The sequence below is a fragment of the Phascolarctos cinereus genome, unplaced genomic scaffold, assembly GCF_003287225.1.
Source record: "Phascolarctos cinereus isolate Bilbo 61053 unplaced genomic scaffold, phaCin_HiC Scaffold_9;HRSCAF=440, whole genome shotgun sequence".
NCBI lineage: Eukaryota > Metazoa > Chordata > Mammalia > Diprotodontia > Phascolarctidae > Phascolarctos > Phascolarctos cinereus.
The window spans coordinates 67,868,580-67,885,863 of record NW_027556402.1 but is presented as its reverse complement, the minus strand read 5'-3'; the positions used below and the strand labels follow the sequence as shown (position 1 = coordinate 67,885,863).

Below are 17,284 nucleotides of genomic sequence, written 5' to 3'. Positions count from 1 at the left end.
TAAGTTACTTTCTTTTTTAAAAAAAAGATAATATTTTATTTTCCCCCTATTATATATTAAAATAATTTTTAAAAAGTTTTGAGCACTCTCCCTTCTCTCCTTCCTGAGCCAGTGAGCAATCAGATATAGATTACACATGTACAATCATGTAAAACATTTCCATATTAGTCATTTTGTACAAAAAGACTCAAATAAAAAAAAGAAAGAAAGAAACTGAAAAATAGCATACTTCAGTCTGTATTCAGACAATATTGGTTCTTTCTGTGAAGGTGGATAGCATGCCTCATAATAAACCGCCAGGATTGTCTTGAATCATTGTATTGCTGAGGAATAGTTAAGTCATTCACAGTTCTTCGTCATACAGTATTGCTGTTAATATGTACAACATTCTCCTGGTTCTGCTCACTTTACTTTGCATCAGTTCATGTAAATCTTTTCTGGTTTTTCTAAAATCATCCTGCCTGTCATTTCCTGTGGCACAATCATACTCCATCACAACCACATACCACACAGCTTATTCAGCCATTCCCCAACTGATGGGAATCCCCTTGATTTCCAATTCTTAGCCACTACAAAAAGATCTGCTATAAACATTCTCGTACAAGTAGGTCCTTTTCTCTCTCTTTTTTTTTTTGGTAGGTAATGGGCTTAAGTGACTTGCCCAGGGTCACACAGCTAGTAAGTGTTATGTGTCTGAGGCTGGATTTGAACTCAGGTCCTCCTGAGTCCAGGACTGGTGCTCTATCATCCACTGTGCCACCTAGCTGTCCTCCCCCCCCCCCTTTTTTTTTGGATGTCTTTGGGCTATAGATCTAGCGGTAGTATTGCTGGATCAAAAGGTATGCATAGTTTTATAGCTCTTTGGGCATAGAGGGACAGACATATTCTGCTTGGTTTGAGAGGACTGATATAGGAATAGTAGGTGAAAACTGAAGAGGATCCTATTTAGACATGATGGAAGGAAAAACTTCCTCACAATTAGAGGTATCTAGAAGTGGAATGTCCTGCCTTGGGAGGTTAGTCCATTCTTCCATAATAGAAGTCTCTAAATGCAGGTTAAGTGATCATTTGTTATTAAAAAAAAGATGTTTAGAGGAAATAACCATTCCAGTAAATTTCTGTGATTCCAAGTTCCGGGAGATTCCCATAACCTGGGCCAAGAAGAGAATATTTCTGCTGTACCCTCACACTTCTTTCTATCACATCCTGCCTGAGAATACCAACCTGTTCTAAAGTATCTCCTGTGGGGAATGTACTCAGTTCCAGCCCTGTAAGCTCAGGAGGGTACCCTCTGTTGCAGTCAGGAACCAGAATGATTTTTGTCAGCCCATCCAAGTCTTTATAGGGTACGAGGATGTGTCCTTAGGGGATTCCCAAGGTCTGCATAAGAAGTGTTCTAATCTCTCCCTGTGATTCATTGGTATCTTGCTAACCCCAGAAAAGCATATACTGAGTGTTCTACATGGAAAAATATCAGGTGACATCTAGGGATAGCCATTTGTTCTGTTCTTCTGGCAGACCATTGACTACTGGTGCATACATGGACAGTGGTATGTATCTACATACATATATCCTGGCCCCTTTTCCCCATTTCACCCAAGGCTTTCATGAATGCATGGGTGCTTTAGATTTCCCTACATTCTCAAAAGCTGTGTGGGTTTCAATTCTGACCTAGAAGTATGGTTCCAAACCAGAGCCAGCCTGAAGAACAGAATCCAAAACAAATCTCCACGACTAAATGAAATAATCTGGAAACCAAATTAGTTTGAGGTTTTGTACGCCGCTCTCCCTTCCACGAATTGCATTTTCTCTGGTAGGAATTACAGTCTGTCTAGTAGCTGGGAGTAGTAGAAAGTTTTGAGGACAATCAAAGTTCAAAACAACCCCTATCTCCCAACTATTCCCTGTTATTGAGTGAAAAGAAGTTTATTTCAAAGTTAATCTGCCTCAGTAAATGATGGAGTTGATTGAAAAATGTTTAATTTCTAAAATAAGATTTTTTTTTTGTGGGGTGGGAGATAAAACCACTATAAATTTGAGGTTGTGGTTAGAAAGTGAAGGGGTAATTGCCCTAATAGGTTTATCCAGAAATTAGGTATCATTGACCACACACAAGCCTAATGCTGTTTTAAAACAACAACAATAACAACAACTCATACCACAATCCTGGGATTAAAGGTTAGCCAAACATGCTGTTTTTATTATATTAATGCCACAATGAGGTATTGTTTTAAAGCGACTTGCTTGCAAGCAATTTCTAGAGGAATTCAAGGCATGTTTGAGAATCTGTCAACAGCATACCACAGGAAAACAATGGACACTTGTGGAAATTCAGGCAGCCACTTTGGAATGGATCTAATCCCTTTGGCTGAAACCTGAAAGATACGATATCTTATGTTGGAGACCTTTTTGTACATCTTAATTATACACAGAATAAAGCAGGTTTATTTGGAGTGTGGGGCACTGTACAAAGTAATGTGCTGCCATGTAGTATGCCCGCTACGTGATCATTCAATCAGAATCCCCCATCATCAGTGTGCCTTAGAACTATTTAAACCTGGAGACCCGATGACTTAGAGAAATCAAGAGCCTCTTGACCTGAAATGATCTTTGCTTATAGCTGGGTTGTGATGGGGCAGGCTAAGAAGAAAAAAATAAGTCCTTCATAAAAGAGTTGAAATAGAAGCTCAGTAAAGGAATTTTCGGTGTTTTAAATGCTGTATTATTTTTGTTGGGTCTTGTAATTTTAGTGTTCTTCAATGTTTTCATTTTATACTATAATCTTTTAACAGTTTTATTGGGGAACAGAATATGTGTATGTGGGGGGGGCATGTCTTTATGATTTGATTATTTTCCATCTAAGGCCCCCAAAATGGTTTTTACTCTGACAGTTCATATAGAATGAACTGTGGATGAAACAAAAAAATGTGACAAAACTGTTTTTTCCTCTCATTCCACAGGCATTGTATAGGAAATGGATACTGATTTTTTTTCTGGTATTTTCTGTATTTTTCTGCCCTATACTAAAAGCAGCCTCTGTGCAAAGCCTTGCTCTAATGCCTAAGATTCTCTATAGCTATTTTCGCAGAATGCAGGCTATAGTGGCTTCTCCCATGCTGGGAAGCCTTCACTACAGCTCTAGGGACAAACTTGGTCTGCTTTTCAAGGCCTAGTCTAGGGTAGTAGAGAGACACTCATCACCAATAGGCTGACACTGAGGTGGTGAATTCCTTGGCCGCATGAAACAAAGAGAAATACAAGATGGCCCACAGTTCTCCATAGCCCTTTCTACTTCTGCAGGGACAAGTGACAGAGTGTGGGAAAGGGGATGTTAATAATTCCACATCTAATAAGGTTAAAGGGGATGCTAATAATTCCACAGTCAGGTCATCTACAAGCTTTTACTTAACTGTTGGCCAAAAACTATGAGTGGATATGATACAGGAGGAGCAGAATCATATCTTAACATTCTCAGGATAAATGAAGCTGAAGAGAAAAGGAAATTGTAGCCACGTAGAAGGAGAAGGATGGTCCATAGCTTCTCCTCAAAGAGGCAAATAATGTTGATTTTCATCTAGCGCTCACAGGCAGGAAGAATCATCCTTTCATGGGATATTTTGCAATCACTTATTGCAGTGTTCATGATAAGCATTTAAAAAAAATACGTGAAAATAACTGCAAATTATAAACCAATATTTGTTGCAAAGAATGAAGAACGTAAGAAATCATATAAAGAATTCAGTAAGATCTATCCACCCCGTTAAAACCAGTAAGGTTTCAAGGTAAAAGTCAGAAAAGGAAAGGGCAGGGGAAAAGATTTTGGAAAATATGGCTCAGAAATAAAGAAATGTGAAGTGTCAAAGGTTTGCCATACTACCCAGGAAACTTACACTGATATGTCACGAATACCTTTTTTCAGAACAGAGTTGGGAGGCGCTGGACACAGTGAGTGAACACCAAATAACGTAAAAATAAATCTGCTTATATTTTAACAAGATTATTTATTTATGGGCAAGTCATTCATTCTTGAATCACTTGTGTGTGTACATTTAGATCACTGATTTATAGGAACAGAGATCGTAATCGATGTTGCTGTTTACTCATTTTAGCTGTGTCTGACTCTTCATGACCACATTTAGGGTTTTCTTGGCAAAGATACTGGTGTGGTTTGCCATTTCCTGCTCCAGATCATTTTACAGGTGAGGAAACCTAGGCAAATAGGATTGCTCAGAGTCACACAGCTTGTAAGTATCTGAGGTCAGATTTGAACTCAAGAGGATGAGTCTTCCTGACTCTAGGCATGGCACTCTATCCACTGTGCCACCTAGCTACCCTATCATAAGCAATACCAAGAAGATAAGGTGTGCAGTTGTAGTATCTGTAAACTGACCTACATAGACAGTTGTTTGATACTGGAAAATACGAAATAGAACAGATGTTGACACAGACTATCACCATTTCCTAAGGAATCTACCCAAATTAGCCAATTGCTGTAACAAGGAAACTGAAAGAATTTAGAAACCACCTCAGCTAGCAAATGATTGATCTCCTTGTCAAGCAGAGGGAGATGTCAGTCAAGTGGAAAAACCAGTTTAAAATATAAACTTATTTATGAAATCTTAATGGAGAGCATGGTGGAAAATTATGAATTGGAATTGCATCATAATGCAAGCAGAGAGCAGTTTCAGAAAGCATGGCAAAGGCCCAACAAAATAAACACATCCCAAAGGTATTAAATGGGAAATAGGAGGGATAATGGACCAAACTTAATTCACCATGAATAGAAATGAAGCTACCACACTGGGCAGGTCTTCACATCTACGAGGAGTTCTGTGGGACAGCTAGGTTGCGCAGTGGATAGAGCACTGGCCCTGAAGTCAGGAGGACCTGAGTTCAAATCTGGCCTCAGACCAAACACTTGACACTTACTAGCTATGTGACCCTGGGCAAGTCACCTACCCCCAATTGCCTAAAAAATGAACAAACAAATGAAAAAATACACAAGGAGGTCTGTGTTGGAGGTGGCATAATTTTGAGGGTGTTAAGGTATCTTAATGTACCTTGAGTCTTAACATATCTGAAAGAGGGGAAGATACTCAAAGTTTGGTCGGGGAGGGGAAACCTTCAGACTTATTACCCCAAAAGAAGTAGCCAAGAGAATATTAGTAATTACAAAATGTTTTATGAGAAAAGTGTACATGTGTATAGAGAGAATCATAGGATGTACGGGGTGCTTAGGGAGGACTAGCATCTGATGTGTGGACTGCTGAGCCCTTTTCAGAGCTGCTCATTGGTGTCCTTTGGTGTCCACCTGGTTATTCAGCTCTCAGCTGTGGCTCTGGGAAGCTGTAGCATGTGCAGCCGCAGTATGGTAAGTCATCTCATCAGATGGACTAAACCAGGCTGAGGGTAACTGACAGGCCTTAAACCTGTGGGTGAGTTGGGGGGATGGCTACACCAACCATGTGAAGACTTCCCCCAGCAGAATGGGTAGATGAGAACAGATTGTTCCAATGGCCATGAAGGTGGCTGAAGCAGAGGCTGTGGAATACTTAGAGATTGGTCAGAAATTGACAATGCCAAGGTCATCCACTGCATTGCAGGCCATTGTCAATCGTCCTGACTTTTGTCTTGCCTCTGGACTTCTATGACTCTGGAAGAGAAAGTGAGGCTGACTTTGCACCACTCTGCCTCCCTTAAATCCAGTTCGCAAACAAGTTAAGATATCACCCTGTAATGTCATTGGTCCTCTTTGAAAATGAAGGACAAGCAACAAGAGACGTTTATAAAAGTGAGGGCAGTAAAGCGATAAAAAGCAAAAATATTTACAGCAGCTCTTTTAGTCGTGGCGAAAAATTGGAAATTGAGAGAATGTCCATCAACTGGGGACTGGCTAAACAAATTGTTGTATGGGATTGTGATGGAACACTATTGTGCTATGAGAAATGATGAGCTCTCATAAAAAAGCCTGCAAAGACTTACATGAACTGATGCAAAGTGGGATGAGCAGAACCAGGAGAACATTGTATGATAACCAACGTGAATGACTTGGCTCTTCTTAGCGGTGCTGTGATCCAAGACGATTCTGAAGGGCTTATGATGAAAAAATGCTATCCATTTCCTCAGAAAAAAACTGATGGAGTCTGTATGCAGATTGAAGTATACTTTTTCTTTACTTTTATTTTTCTTGTGGTTTTTTTTTTGTTTGTGTTTTCTTTTACAACATGATTGATATGGACATACATTTTACATGACTACACATGTATAACCTGGATCAAATTGCTTGCCTTTTCAATGGGGGGGGGAGGAGAGGAAAGGAGAGAATTTGGAACTCAAAAATTAAAAAAAATGTTAAAAATTGTTTTTATATATAATTGGAGAAAAAATTAAATGTAATGGGAGACTTTTAGAAGGAATATCCGAAGGAAAATGTGTCATTGTAGTCATGCAATTGCCTGAAAAATGTGTAGACTATAAGATCTTAGCATGCTGACTTTATAATTTTGTAAAGATTTACTCTAAATACACTTGAAAATTCCCAGTATTCAAAACCTGTCAGATTGTCTTACCTTTTTTTTTCCTTTGAGAGATCATATTTACCTCATTACATACTGCCAGAATATTATATCTGGAACCAGCAATTAATTTCTAAGCCCTTTCCCCAAATCAGAATTGGGGGTTTTGGTCAAGTTTTGATGGCAGTAATATATTACAAGAGTCAAATGTGAATGTAAAAAATTTAGGAGCAGCTAGGTGGCACAGTGGATAGAGCACCAGCCCTAGAGTCAGGAGGACCTGAGTTCAAATCCGGTCTCAGACCAGACACTTGACACTTCTAGCTGTGTGACCCTGGGCAAATCATTTAACCCTAATTGCCTTGCCTTTTCCCCTGCCCTCTCCCCCCAAAAACACTTCAGAAATAAATGAACTTAAAACCAAACTTTCAGAGTTCAAAACTTATGAATGGGATTACTATAACAGCCCATCCAAATAGAGATGTTACTTTAGCTAAGTCATTTCTGGACCTCTGTTTCCTTAATCTTTAAAATGAAGGGTCTGGATAAAGTAATCTCTGAAATTACCCTTCCTTTTACAAAAATTCTGTGGTTTCTTTTATGTCAGTAAGTATGTATAGTGTTCAATCACTGCATTTCTTGTGGTGGCTGACCTGATTAAGAGGAGAAAAAAGCAATGTCATTCTATGCGGTGGTTTTTTTAAGCAGGAGGAAAAAAAGCATTTGGTATGTAGTGATGATCTTTATGATGAAGTATTTTCCTAAGTTCTTTAAAGCAGAGCTATAATTGTTTGTTTAGCATTATAAATTATTTACTTAAATAGTACTTGGGGGAAATATGTTATTTATAAACTGCACTTGTTAGAGTAAACTAAAGTTGGAAGGATATAAGTTAAGATGAAATAGCTATTGTTTTTAAGGTCACAATGTTTATATCCAAAGGAAATGTAAACTCTTTAAATGTCTTAGAAGTCAGTGGAACTCAATGACAGCTTCCTCTGAAGACTCATAGAAGTATGGTCTACTATGTCGGTTGTCCAAAGGTTCTGTGGATAAAACAGACCTGTGTGCTAGGATGTCTGTGAGCATGAGAACGAGGGGGCAAAAGTACAGCTGTATTTTCAGCAATTAAAGCATCGAATGTATTACTAATGAGACTAGAGAGCATGCTAGAGTAAGATTCAGAAGATGAGAAAAGGTCTTTAGAAATGATTCTAAAAATCTTTCAAATAGAGTCAGGTTATTTAATGGTCTGTACAACGCAAAATAATCATAAAGTCCCATTTATATCTCTTGGCACAAGGGGCTCACGAGATATATTTATGGCTGAATACTAGTGACAGTTGTCCAGTTGGTAACCAGATTTGCACTTATAATGAAATCCCTTTGAAGATGAATTTTCATTAAACTAATGTTAGCAATATATACTTGGCAAAAAATAACATACACCATTCTGTCTTTTTCCTAAAATACCAAGTTATTAAGACAGACAGTCCTGTCTCCATTTTTCTCTATTCATATGCTTCATAAAATGAAGATGAGATAACATCTGGCAGGGTGGGGTTAGAAAGAAAAAAACAACCTCTTAGCCTAGATGTGGCTGGTTACTTGCCAGGGCCAAATAAAGAATTATTTCTTTATTTGAAAGATATTCATGCCAGTGGTTGTCACAGTAGTAAGAACTATTAATGTTACTTTTCTGTTAAAATATCTTTATTTAATCTTCTAGAAATGGTGGAGATATGGATGAAAATGTGTGTGAGGTTTGGATGCTAGAACTTATAGGTGGTAATGGGAATGAAATGATGCAGGTGAGAAAACAGCTGGGGAAAGAGAAAGCCTGCCATAACTTAGACCTATTTGGAAACAAGATGAGTAACTTAACTAGCTCCAGTATGAATTGGATTGTAACAAATATAGGGGAAAAGGTGGGAATTAGGAGCTGGAAAGGATGGGAAAAAATGGCATTGTTATTTATAGACAAGGTTTTTGATGGAATGACCGGTTTAACCAGTATTCTTCCTTTGATATTTGTGCAGAATTGACCAGAAAATGTCTGGGGAACATAGTGGATATGAACTTAGTAAGGCCAAAGCTATTCTAACTGAAATGAAGTCCATCAGGAAGGCCATTAGCTCAGGAGAGAGAGAGAAACAAGATCTCATGCAGGTATGTGCAACATTATTATTTTTTTTTAAACATACTTCTACTCTCTCGGTTCCTCCATATCTTCCTTTGGGAGAAAAATACCCAACATTTGTAGTAAACCAAGTTACTGTTTGACTTGTGCTGTGTTCAAGCATTGTCCTAGGGCTCACCAAGTGAGTTTAAATTTGGCCCAAGACAAGTAGTTGGTGGGGAGAGTGTTAAAAAGTAGGACAAGTATTGGAGAGATCAGGTTGGTTCTGAGGATGCCCCGCAATTCTTAATCTTTGTATGGATACATTCAGTAGCTCCTGGAGCCGCAGACTAGGGGATTCCTAATTCTATTATCAAGTCAGGTCAAAAAATGTATTAAGTGCTGGCTATCTGCCAGGCACTGTGCTAAGCTCTGGGGATACTCTCTGCTTATCTAGGGATAAGTAGAAAGAAAGACAGTCCCTGCCTATCTATGAGCTTATATTCTAATCAGAGAAGACAACACATAAAAGGGAAATTGAAAACTCATGGAGGATCTTAAAACTAATCGAAAAGGGCTTCCGGCCTAGAGATGACCAGCATCTAAGTAAATCACCTTGGACTACTCCTGATGTAATCAGGAGAGATTGCTTGATGACAAACAGCGAAATTCTCCAATCAACACATAGAATTTGGCCATAATTCAGCTAATGTCTTACATGCAGTAAGGCTAAAGCCATTCAGCTCTCTATATTGTACTGTCTGCTGCATTCCCAGGACTTTAGACATTTGCAGACAGGTCAAAGCTTCATCAGAGAATAAATAAAAAGGCCATATTTAATTTGCTGAAGCCATACAGAGTGGATTTCAGACGTTTTGAGCCCTGAACCTGGCTAATTAGTATGATTGATTTACCTTTTTTGGAGGAATATCTAATATCACTGTGTTATTTCTATTCTTGATAAGTCTTCTTCAGCCTTAAAATTAAATACAGGTATCTCAAGTAGATCATTGGTAGAATATTGGTTATATATATTGGGAGAGAGAGGGAGAGAGAGAGAAATATTCTTGATTTTTCTGTAGCTAATAGGCACTTTTAAGTTTTCTTTTCAGGTGCCCTAAAATAGACTTTAAAAATACCTCTGATGAGAGTTAAGTGATTGACTGCTTTAACAATACTTTTGTAAATAGTCTATTTTTGCATTATAAGAATCTTAATGTTTATAATTCTTTAAAACATTGGATCATAAAATAATTAAATGTGTCTTCACACGTCAGCAAATTTGTGGAGCTAATCAAACCAGTTTTCTTATCATTGAATCAAAGTTTGGACTCATCTAATACCCATAGTTAAAAGATGAATTTTTCTTCTCAAGACAATGAATTTTTTCCCTCGGTCACCAAACTCTAAAGAGCAAATAGTATATACTCTGCTGGTTTCTACGAACACTGACAGGATTTTATATTATGCTTTAATTTTTAGAAGAAAAGCAAACTTTTAAGTATCTTTAAAAACTTAGTTTAATAATGTTTTCTGTAAGCCTCTATGTAATTATTTGTTTTACCTAGGGAGGGGAAGGTTTTTCCTAAATATCCTGAGTGTCAGCTTGAAGGTGCTTTCTAACCCTCTGTGGTGATAATTTGAAATTATTCCTGGGTGGCCATGACCCAGGTTCTTCTCAAAGTTGGTGTATTGGTTTTTTAATGTTGTTGTTTGTCCATCATTCTCAATGGGGACTGTGACATCAGGGAGATGATGCTGTGACTTGCAAGTGAATTGGATTTAAGAGAGGGAGGGCTGTGCAGAGTCACCAGCCTAGCTTTCTCCTCTGGAGCCATCTGGGTCCAGTGACCAGATATTGATCAGGACTGGAGGTGGCCCCCATTGGGTTTTTAATAGTTTTACTACATATATATAGAAAAGAATCTGTCTCTACTTTAAGCAAACCCAATTTATGAAAATTTACAAAACATATAAATTGGACGAGGGGTGGGACGATTATTTAACACAGTCCTAGAGTCGGCTATGTCACCACTGACTATGTGGCCCTAAACTAGTCGTTAGACTTATTTGGGCCTCAGCTTCCTCATCTTTAGAATGAAGAGATAGACAAAATTATCTCCGAATGCAGTTTAAGAGCTGAATGTTGTGTCCTTAAAAACATCTCTTTTAAATTTTAGAATTCTGAGATTTTTTTCAGTAAATAAGTGCATCAATACATTCAGAATTTATTTCCATTTTACTAAAATTCATTCACAGAATTTCTATTACATACAAGCTATATATAAATATGTTCTTACAGTTCATGAATATATCCAATATTAAATTACAATGTTATTTTTTTTTCATTTCTAGAGATCTGGAAAAATAAGATGGCCCTTGATAAATCTTAAAATGGTGCTAAAATTGAGCATTTTCCAGCATGATTTTATGTATAGATATACAAAGCAATTAATTTTATTACCATACTGTGTCTTAGCCATTTCAATAAAAGTGCGTATTCCAATGAAGTAATGAGCATTTCTGTCATGGGCTTGGATCAGTGTTTAATTTTGCTTTAAGGCAGGCTATCTTAAATAAAAATTGTTTTGTAAAATAATTTGTGTTTCCTGGACAGAGTCTCGCCAAGCTGCATGAACGGCTTCATTTGGACCAAAGCATTGGGAGATCTGAACCAGACTTAAGGACCGACTCCGTGAGCTCTCATATATCTCTCTCCAGACAGACCCTCGACGCTGGGTCACAAACAGGCATCTCTGGAGATGTAAGTGGCTTTCTGGAGAGGGAGGCTTGAATGATGTCACGAGGGGGACTTGATTCCAGTGGGAATGGAAAACAGCAGTGCCAGTTAGATGCCAAGGTTTGCAGTCCAGCGATACCAACTCAGGGCTTTATCCTCGTGAGGCAGTTTTAAAAAAATCATAGCCCTGTTTTTTCTGGCTGGGGACCAAGGTTATTCACATCCTTTCCATATGAACAGTTTTATTTAATCTCCCTCAGGCTATATTCAGGTATTCCATTGAAACTCTACAAAATTCATAGTTTGAATTTATGCTGGCTTTTTTGTGTACGTGTTTTACAATAATTTTTAAAACATCTAATGTGAAATAGATTTTAAAACCATAAAGAAAATACATTTTTGAATCATTATTCAGAAGAAGATAGGCCATAGTTGTTTTCTAGTTTCCTTAGTTCTTTTTTTTGGTTCTTAGTTGTTTTGAAATGTCGGTAATGGATACCTTTCCTTACATATTCCTAATTGATTTCCTGTTCTCTCACCTTCTCTTAAAGCATGATTATGAAAGTAAAAGTCAAGTAGAGGTCACAACCCTGGCTGACATTTGAAAAATTATATGCTTAAATTTGGTTTTCATGTTGTGCAGTTGAAAGCTAATTGATGGAAATTTGGCTCTTAGAAACAAAGAAATTAGTTCCAGTTCATGTATTTTATTGAGCCTATACACCTGCCATAAAATTGTAGCCACCAGAAGTATTTACCTAACATTTTTACCTTGAATGTTAACATAAAGGAAAGATGTTTTTAGATGCACTACACAATTGATTATCTTCAGAAGTTTCTTTTTTGTTACCTCATTGAGGCTACCAGATATGTAGCTATCTTAAAAAAACCCAACAAACCCTAGTTTGTGTAGAAAGATTTACTTGTAGTTCCTGAAAATGCAAATGATTTTCTTTATTCACTGCAGAATTAATTGGTGTCATTTGTTTGTTTCTTTTACTAGTTTGGAGCAAGAAATAGAGCCAACTTAGCGGAAAAGGTCAGGTTAAGTCTACGGTATGAAGAAGCCAAAAGAAGGTAACAATGGGGATTATTTGTTGATGTTCGGTGGGCAAAGGGTTCAAAATACATTTTCTTTGCTGGAATTTATCTTTACTCCTACAGTGACATCTGCTGGCCACTCTGAAGGCAACTCAGCATAAAGCAGCCAAGGTTTCTTCCTTTAAAATTTATTTTTATTTTTATTTTTTAAAATGTGCCTAGAAGAGTATGGGTTTCTTTTTTTTTCCCTGCAAGAGTATTGTAAGGAGGCAGAAGAAGAGGTATGAGAGTGGGGAGGAAGGGCTGCCCTGTGCTTTGAGGAAGAAAGGGATTCTTCCGAACCCATTAAATGATTCCCATTGAAGTAAAGAGGTTGGTTTCTCAGATATGCAGGAATTTGATAATGTTGCATTGAATCAGAGGCTTTGTTATGTGTCCTTTTAAATCACGAGAGTGACCCAAATTTTGCCACGTGCTTTACACCGAGACTTGGCCTCAGTCTACCCTTGAGGAGTTCAAAGATAAGATACCTGTAAGCCAAAACCCTAAGTAACTCAGGAGTCCTTCTCCCTGAAGTGAAGGTCTCTTTATTTCATCCCTCTTTGGAGGCCCTGGGATGTTTCTTAGACCTGTGTGATTGGCAGTTCAATGTGAACAGTGAGGAGAGAACTCTCTTATTTAAGTACTCTTGTCAGATTTATGTACTTCCATTCTTTCCTGCTTTGTGATTCTGCTTCGGTGTGGCAGAAGGGACTCCAACACCTGCTGTGTGCCAGACACTGTGCCAAGACTCTACCCTTGTGTAGTAGATGGACTCTAGAATTGTGTTTTACTGCCCCGAGGTAGAACAGTGGGTGGGTGCTGCCCCTAGAGTCAGAAAGACCATTGGTCAAATTCGACCTCATATACTCACCAGCTGTGTGACCCTGGGCAAGTCACTTTACCCCATTTGCCTCCGTTTCCTTATCTGTCAAAGGAGCTAGAGAAGGAAATGGTAAACCACTTCAGTATCTCTGCCAAGAAAACCCCAAGTGGGGTCACAAAACGTCAACTAAATAAGAACAACAGAACGGAAAGGTTTTTATTTACCAATTGTTTTCAGAAAATGAAGGGGCACTCCTTTTCTGTTAGTGTTGTTTGCTTATTTGTTCATTTATTTATTTGGTTTTGTTCTTTTTTTCTTACTGATGGAGAATTCTTGTTTGGCTATTGAAGAATATGATTGTTATTAAGAGTGATAAATTTTAAAAATTTAAAATTTTTTTAAAAAAATTAAATTTTAAACTTTAAAAAATTGTTTGTTGTCTCCCCAATTAAACTGTGAGATCCTTGAGGTATGAGACAAGTTTTGTTTTGTTTGCCTTTCTTTCCGTCCTGAGTGCTTAGCATGTTGTATAGTAAGCACTTAATAAATATTTACTGACATGACTTAAAATGATGTCTTTCCTCAAACATACACGTATTGGAGATTATAGGTCCTATGAACATAAATCGTATTTTACCACCGGGGAATGCAAATATTTATTTTCTTTAGTGCATACAATATAGAGTTGAATGCTGAACCTCTCAGTCATTTTCTTCCTTTTAATTATCTTCATTCAGCATTTATTCAACAAATACCTACTATGTGCTATGAACTGTGTGTTACATGCATAATTGTCCGTGCCATCTTATAGCTTTTTAATTATTTATTTGTTTGGTTTTGTTTTTGTTTTGTTTTGTTTTTTGGCTTGGCAGTGGGGTTAAGTGACTTGCCCAGGGTCACACAGCTAGTAAGTGTTATGTGTCTGAGACTACATTTGAACTCAGGTCCTCCTGAATCCAGGGCCGGCACTCTATTTACTGCGCCACCTCGATGCCCCCTGTGTTATAGCTTTTTTTAAAAAAAATTGTATCGCTATTTTGTTTTTATATCCTCTTCCTTTCCAAATATAGCTCTTCTCACCTCCTCACTCAGTAAATTCGCCAGCTCTCAGAACAATGAATATAGAAGAAAATAGGGAAGGTGGGGGAGGAAATAAAATCAGCAAAATTAACTAGTATATCTTCAGAGTCTGACAACATGTGTAATATTTCACACCAATAGTTCCCCACCTCTGCAGAGAAGACAGGAGGTTCTTTTTCTCATCTCCTTTCCATTGTAGCTTATATCTAATTAGAAGTCTAATTTAAAACATGTTGTTGGGGTTTTTTGTTTTGTTTTAAACAGTAATGTCAGTTTACTATTAAATTTGCCTATGGTGTAGCTCTTCTGTAGCATTAACAATCGGACAGCTTTAGAATTGATGGCAATGTAACTTTCCTATATCACATGCCACCCACCATCCTGAAATCTGTTACTAAAGTCTCGTTAGCATTTATTCTGACAATTCTAACTGCACATATTTCTACAAAGAGCCAAAATTCAAGTTTATTTGGTAAGGTGGAGGGACTTTTTTTTTTAATGGAAGAGAAGAAAAAAACCCTTCATTTCTCTAACCGAATTTTAATAGGAAAAATCTAACACGGTTATACTTACAGACACATGTACACACACTTACCCCCATAAATGAAGGTGAAACTGGCAAATTGTATTTAAAGAGTCTGTCACTATAGTGCTTTTCAGTTTAAACTAGTTAGACGGTTATGTTTCTTGAAGGTGGGAAATATCTCTTAGACTGCCATTTTCTGCCCCTCCGTGATGCCTTATGCATACTAGAGAATCAAATCAGATAACCTAGGTAAAGTGTTTGGCAAACCTTCAAGTGCTCTAAAAATGCTAGCTGATATTATTATAATATTTGTTGACTGAGTGATTAGAACAAGCACGAAGTCATTTTTCAGTGTGTTTTTCATGTCCCTGAAAAGTATTGAATAGATGGAACCCGCTGCTCTAGCAGAGACACAGCAAGGTATAAGATTTGAGTAGTGTATGGCTCCAAGCTATACGCCTTTAGTGAAGCAAAAGCAGCAGAGAGAGTTGTTTTGAATATAATTCAGAAATTTTATTCATTTCACTCAGTGAAATAAGTCATAAGAAACGACCTCCATAGCAAGAAATCTACATTGGGGATGCATGCATGCCTGAGGCCATCACTTTATACTGCTGAATCTCTTACATAACTTTTCATCCCTATAACTTTGGATAAAATCAGACTTTGGACCCTTAATTCATTAAACATTTGCATGCCTACTAAGTGCAAGGATATTTCTCTGGTGAGCACACCGTTAAACATAGCAGAAGCTTAGATTGCCCTTTTTTCTGTAGGAATTCTAAACACTTTTGTTCATATTCTTATTTTTTTTAAGGTGTTCATATTCTTTTATTCATATTCTTTTACCTTGAAGCATCCTCTAGAAAATACGTCTGAAATTCAGAAGCTATTTCATGCTTGACTTGTAAAAAAAAAATGTGTCCTTTTCTCCCCACCTTTGTACAATTCTGGCCCCAGTTTGTTTATTAATTACTTCACACCACAACTTAAGATACTTGGTTCCCTCGCATTTTAGTTCAGCCCTCTTGAATGACCACTTTTAATTTTATTGTAAAGCCACTGGTAACACTGAAACAAAGATAAATTTCTGGGATCTGTGCTTATGTTGAAAATGCTTTTTCCTACTGAATTCCGAATAAATAAAGGAGTGGGCTTTGTTTCTCTCAAACCTGTTTTGTCCTTCCAGCCTTTGTTTTATGTGCTTAATGAAAAGCTAATAATATCATACTTATTTAGCATTTTGATGATTAATTTTCCAGTACGTTGAGGCAGTTGTTTATAGTTTTGTGGTAAAAGCTGAAGAAGAGCTATCTATCATAAGAGCAGACATCTATCATAAGAGCAGACAGTGGATGAAAATCACAAGTACCCCCACAATATACAAGTGCCAGTTTGAGATGGGAAATATATTTTTAGCTGGAGCAAAAGGCTTATTGTGATATGATGTAGGATCATTTGTGACTTCATCCCTGATTGGGTTTTTATGTGTGTTTTCTTTTTCTGCTGTCTTGTTTTCTTTAATCTAAAAAAAAAAGTGATGGAGGGGTGGGTAGGAGGGTTATTTTTTTCCTCTCTTGGTTTTGCTTTGTCCTGCTGCATGCTTCTTGGTATCTTACTCTTATCATGCTGACACTTTGTACATGAACACTGACTACTTATGCAGAAACCATGGTGTGCTCTCTCTCTCTCAATAAAATAGTGTCCTTGAATCTTATGCTTATAGTCAAAATCGTAGATGCACCCCTTTTCCCCCTTTGGTTTCATGGTGAACAAGCCCTGTTGCTTTAATATTATACCAGTGGGGCTATAGAATTCAGTCTTCTTGATTGGGGCTAAGACTAACCCAGGCCAAAGTCTCCTAATACATCTAGGGCTATCTCCAGTCATCCTGATCTATTTCTTGCTGTTGGACCCAGATGGCTCCCGAGGAGAAAGTGAGGCTGGTGACTTTGCACAGCCTTTCCTCACTTAAATCCAATTCACTTGCAAGTCATGTCATCACCTTCCTGATATCATGATCTTCTTCAAGAATGAAGGACAAACAAGCCTAATCCAGTGTCAAGTTTGAGTTTTAGTTGAAGCTAGGCCTCGTCCAGGAGAAAAATATGAAGTTGGAGAAGTGTGTGTCTGACAATGAGAGGGTACTCTTTCCACACTGTTTTCCTGATGTCTGCTGGTGCCCACTGCCCTTTCATGTTCTCAGCCATCTCTTTTTTGGAAAATATCTTATTTTTTAAAAAACAAGACAAAAAATTAAGTTAAAGTAAGGTGTAAATAATTGCTAAGGCCAGGATTAATTTCCAGGAAGCAGGAGACTCGGGGTAAATCACATTTTGTGCCCCTCACGCTAAGATATTTATGTAGGTGAAGCCAGTTTACAATTACCAAGGAAGGG

General features: G+C 37.6%; 1 protein-coding gene across 4 annotated transcripts in view; it reads left to right on the top strand.

Annotated features, from left to right (window-relative positions):
• WWC2 (WW and C2 domain containing 2) overlaps positions 1–17,284 on the top strand; it is a 250,000-nt gene that overhangs the window by 145,636 nt on the left and 87,080 nt on the right. For all 4 annotated transcript variants that reach the window (XM_021007608.2, XM_021007612.2, XM_021007613.2 and 1 more), the window contains 3 exons: positions 8,555–8,684; positions 11,252–11,398; positions 12,378–12,451. In XM_021007608.2, coding sequence (XP_020863267.1) covers positions 8,555–8,684; positions 11,252–11,398; positions 12,378–12,451 — 351 coding nt within the window. The remainder of the gene's footprint in view (positions 1–8,554; positions 8,685–11,251; positions 11,399–12,377; positions 12,452–17,284) is intronic.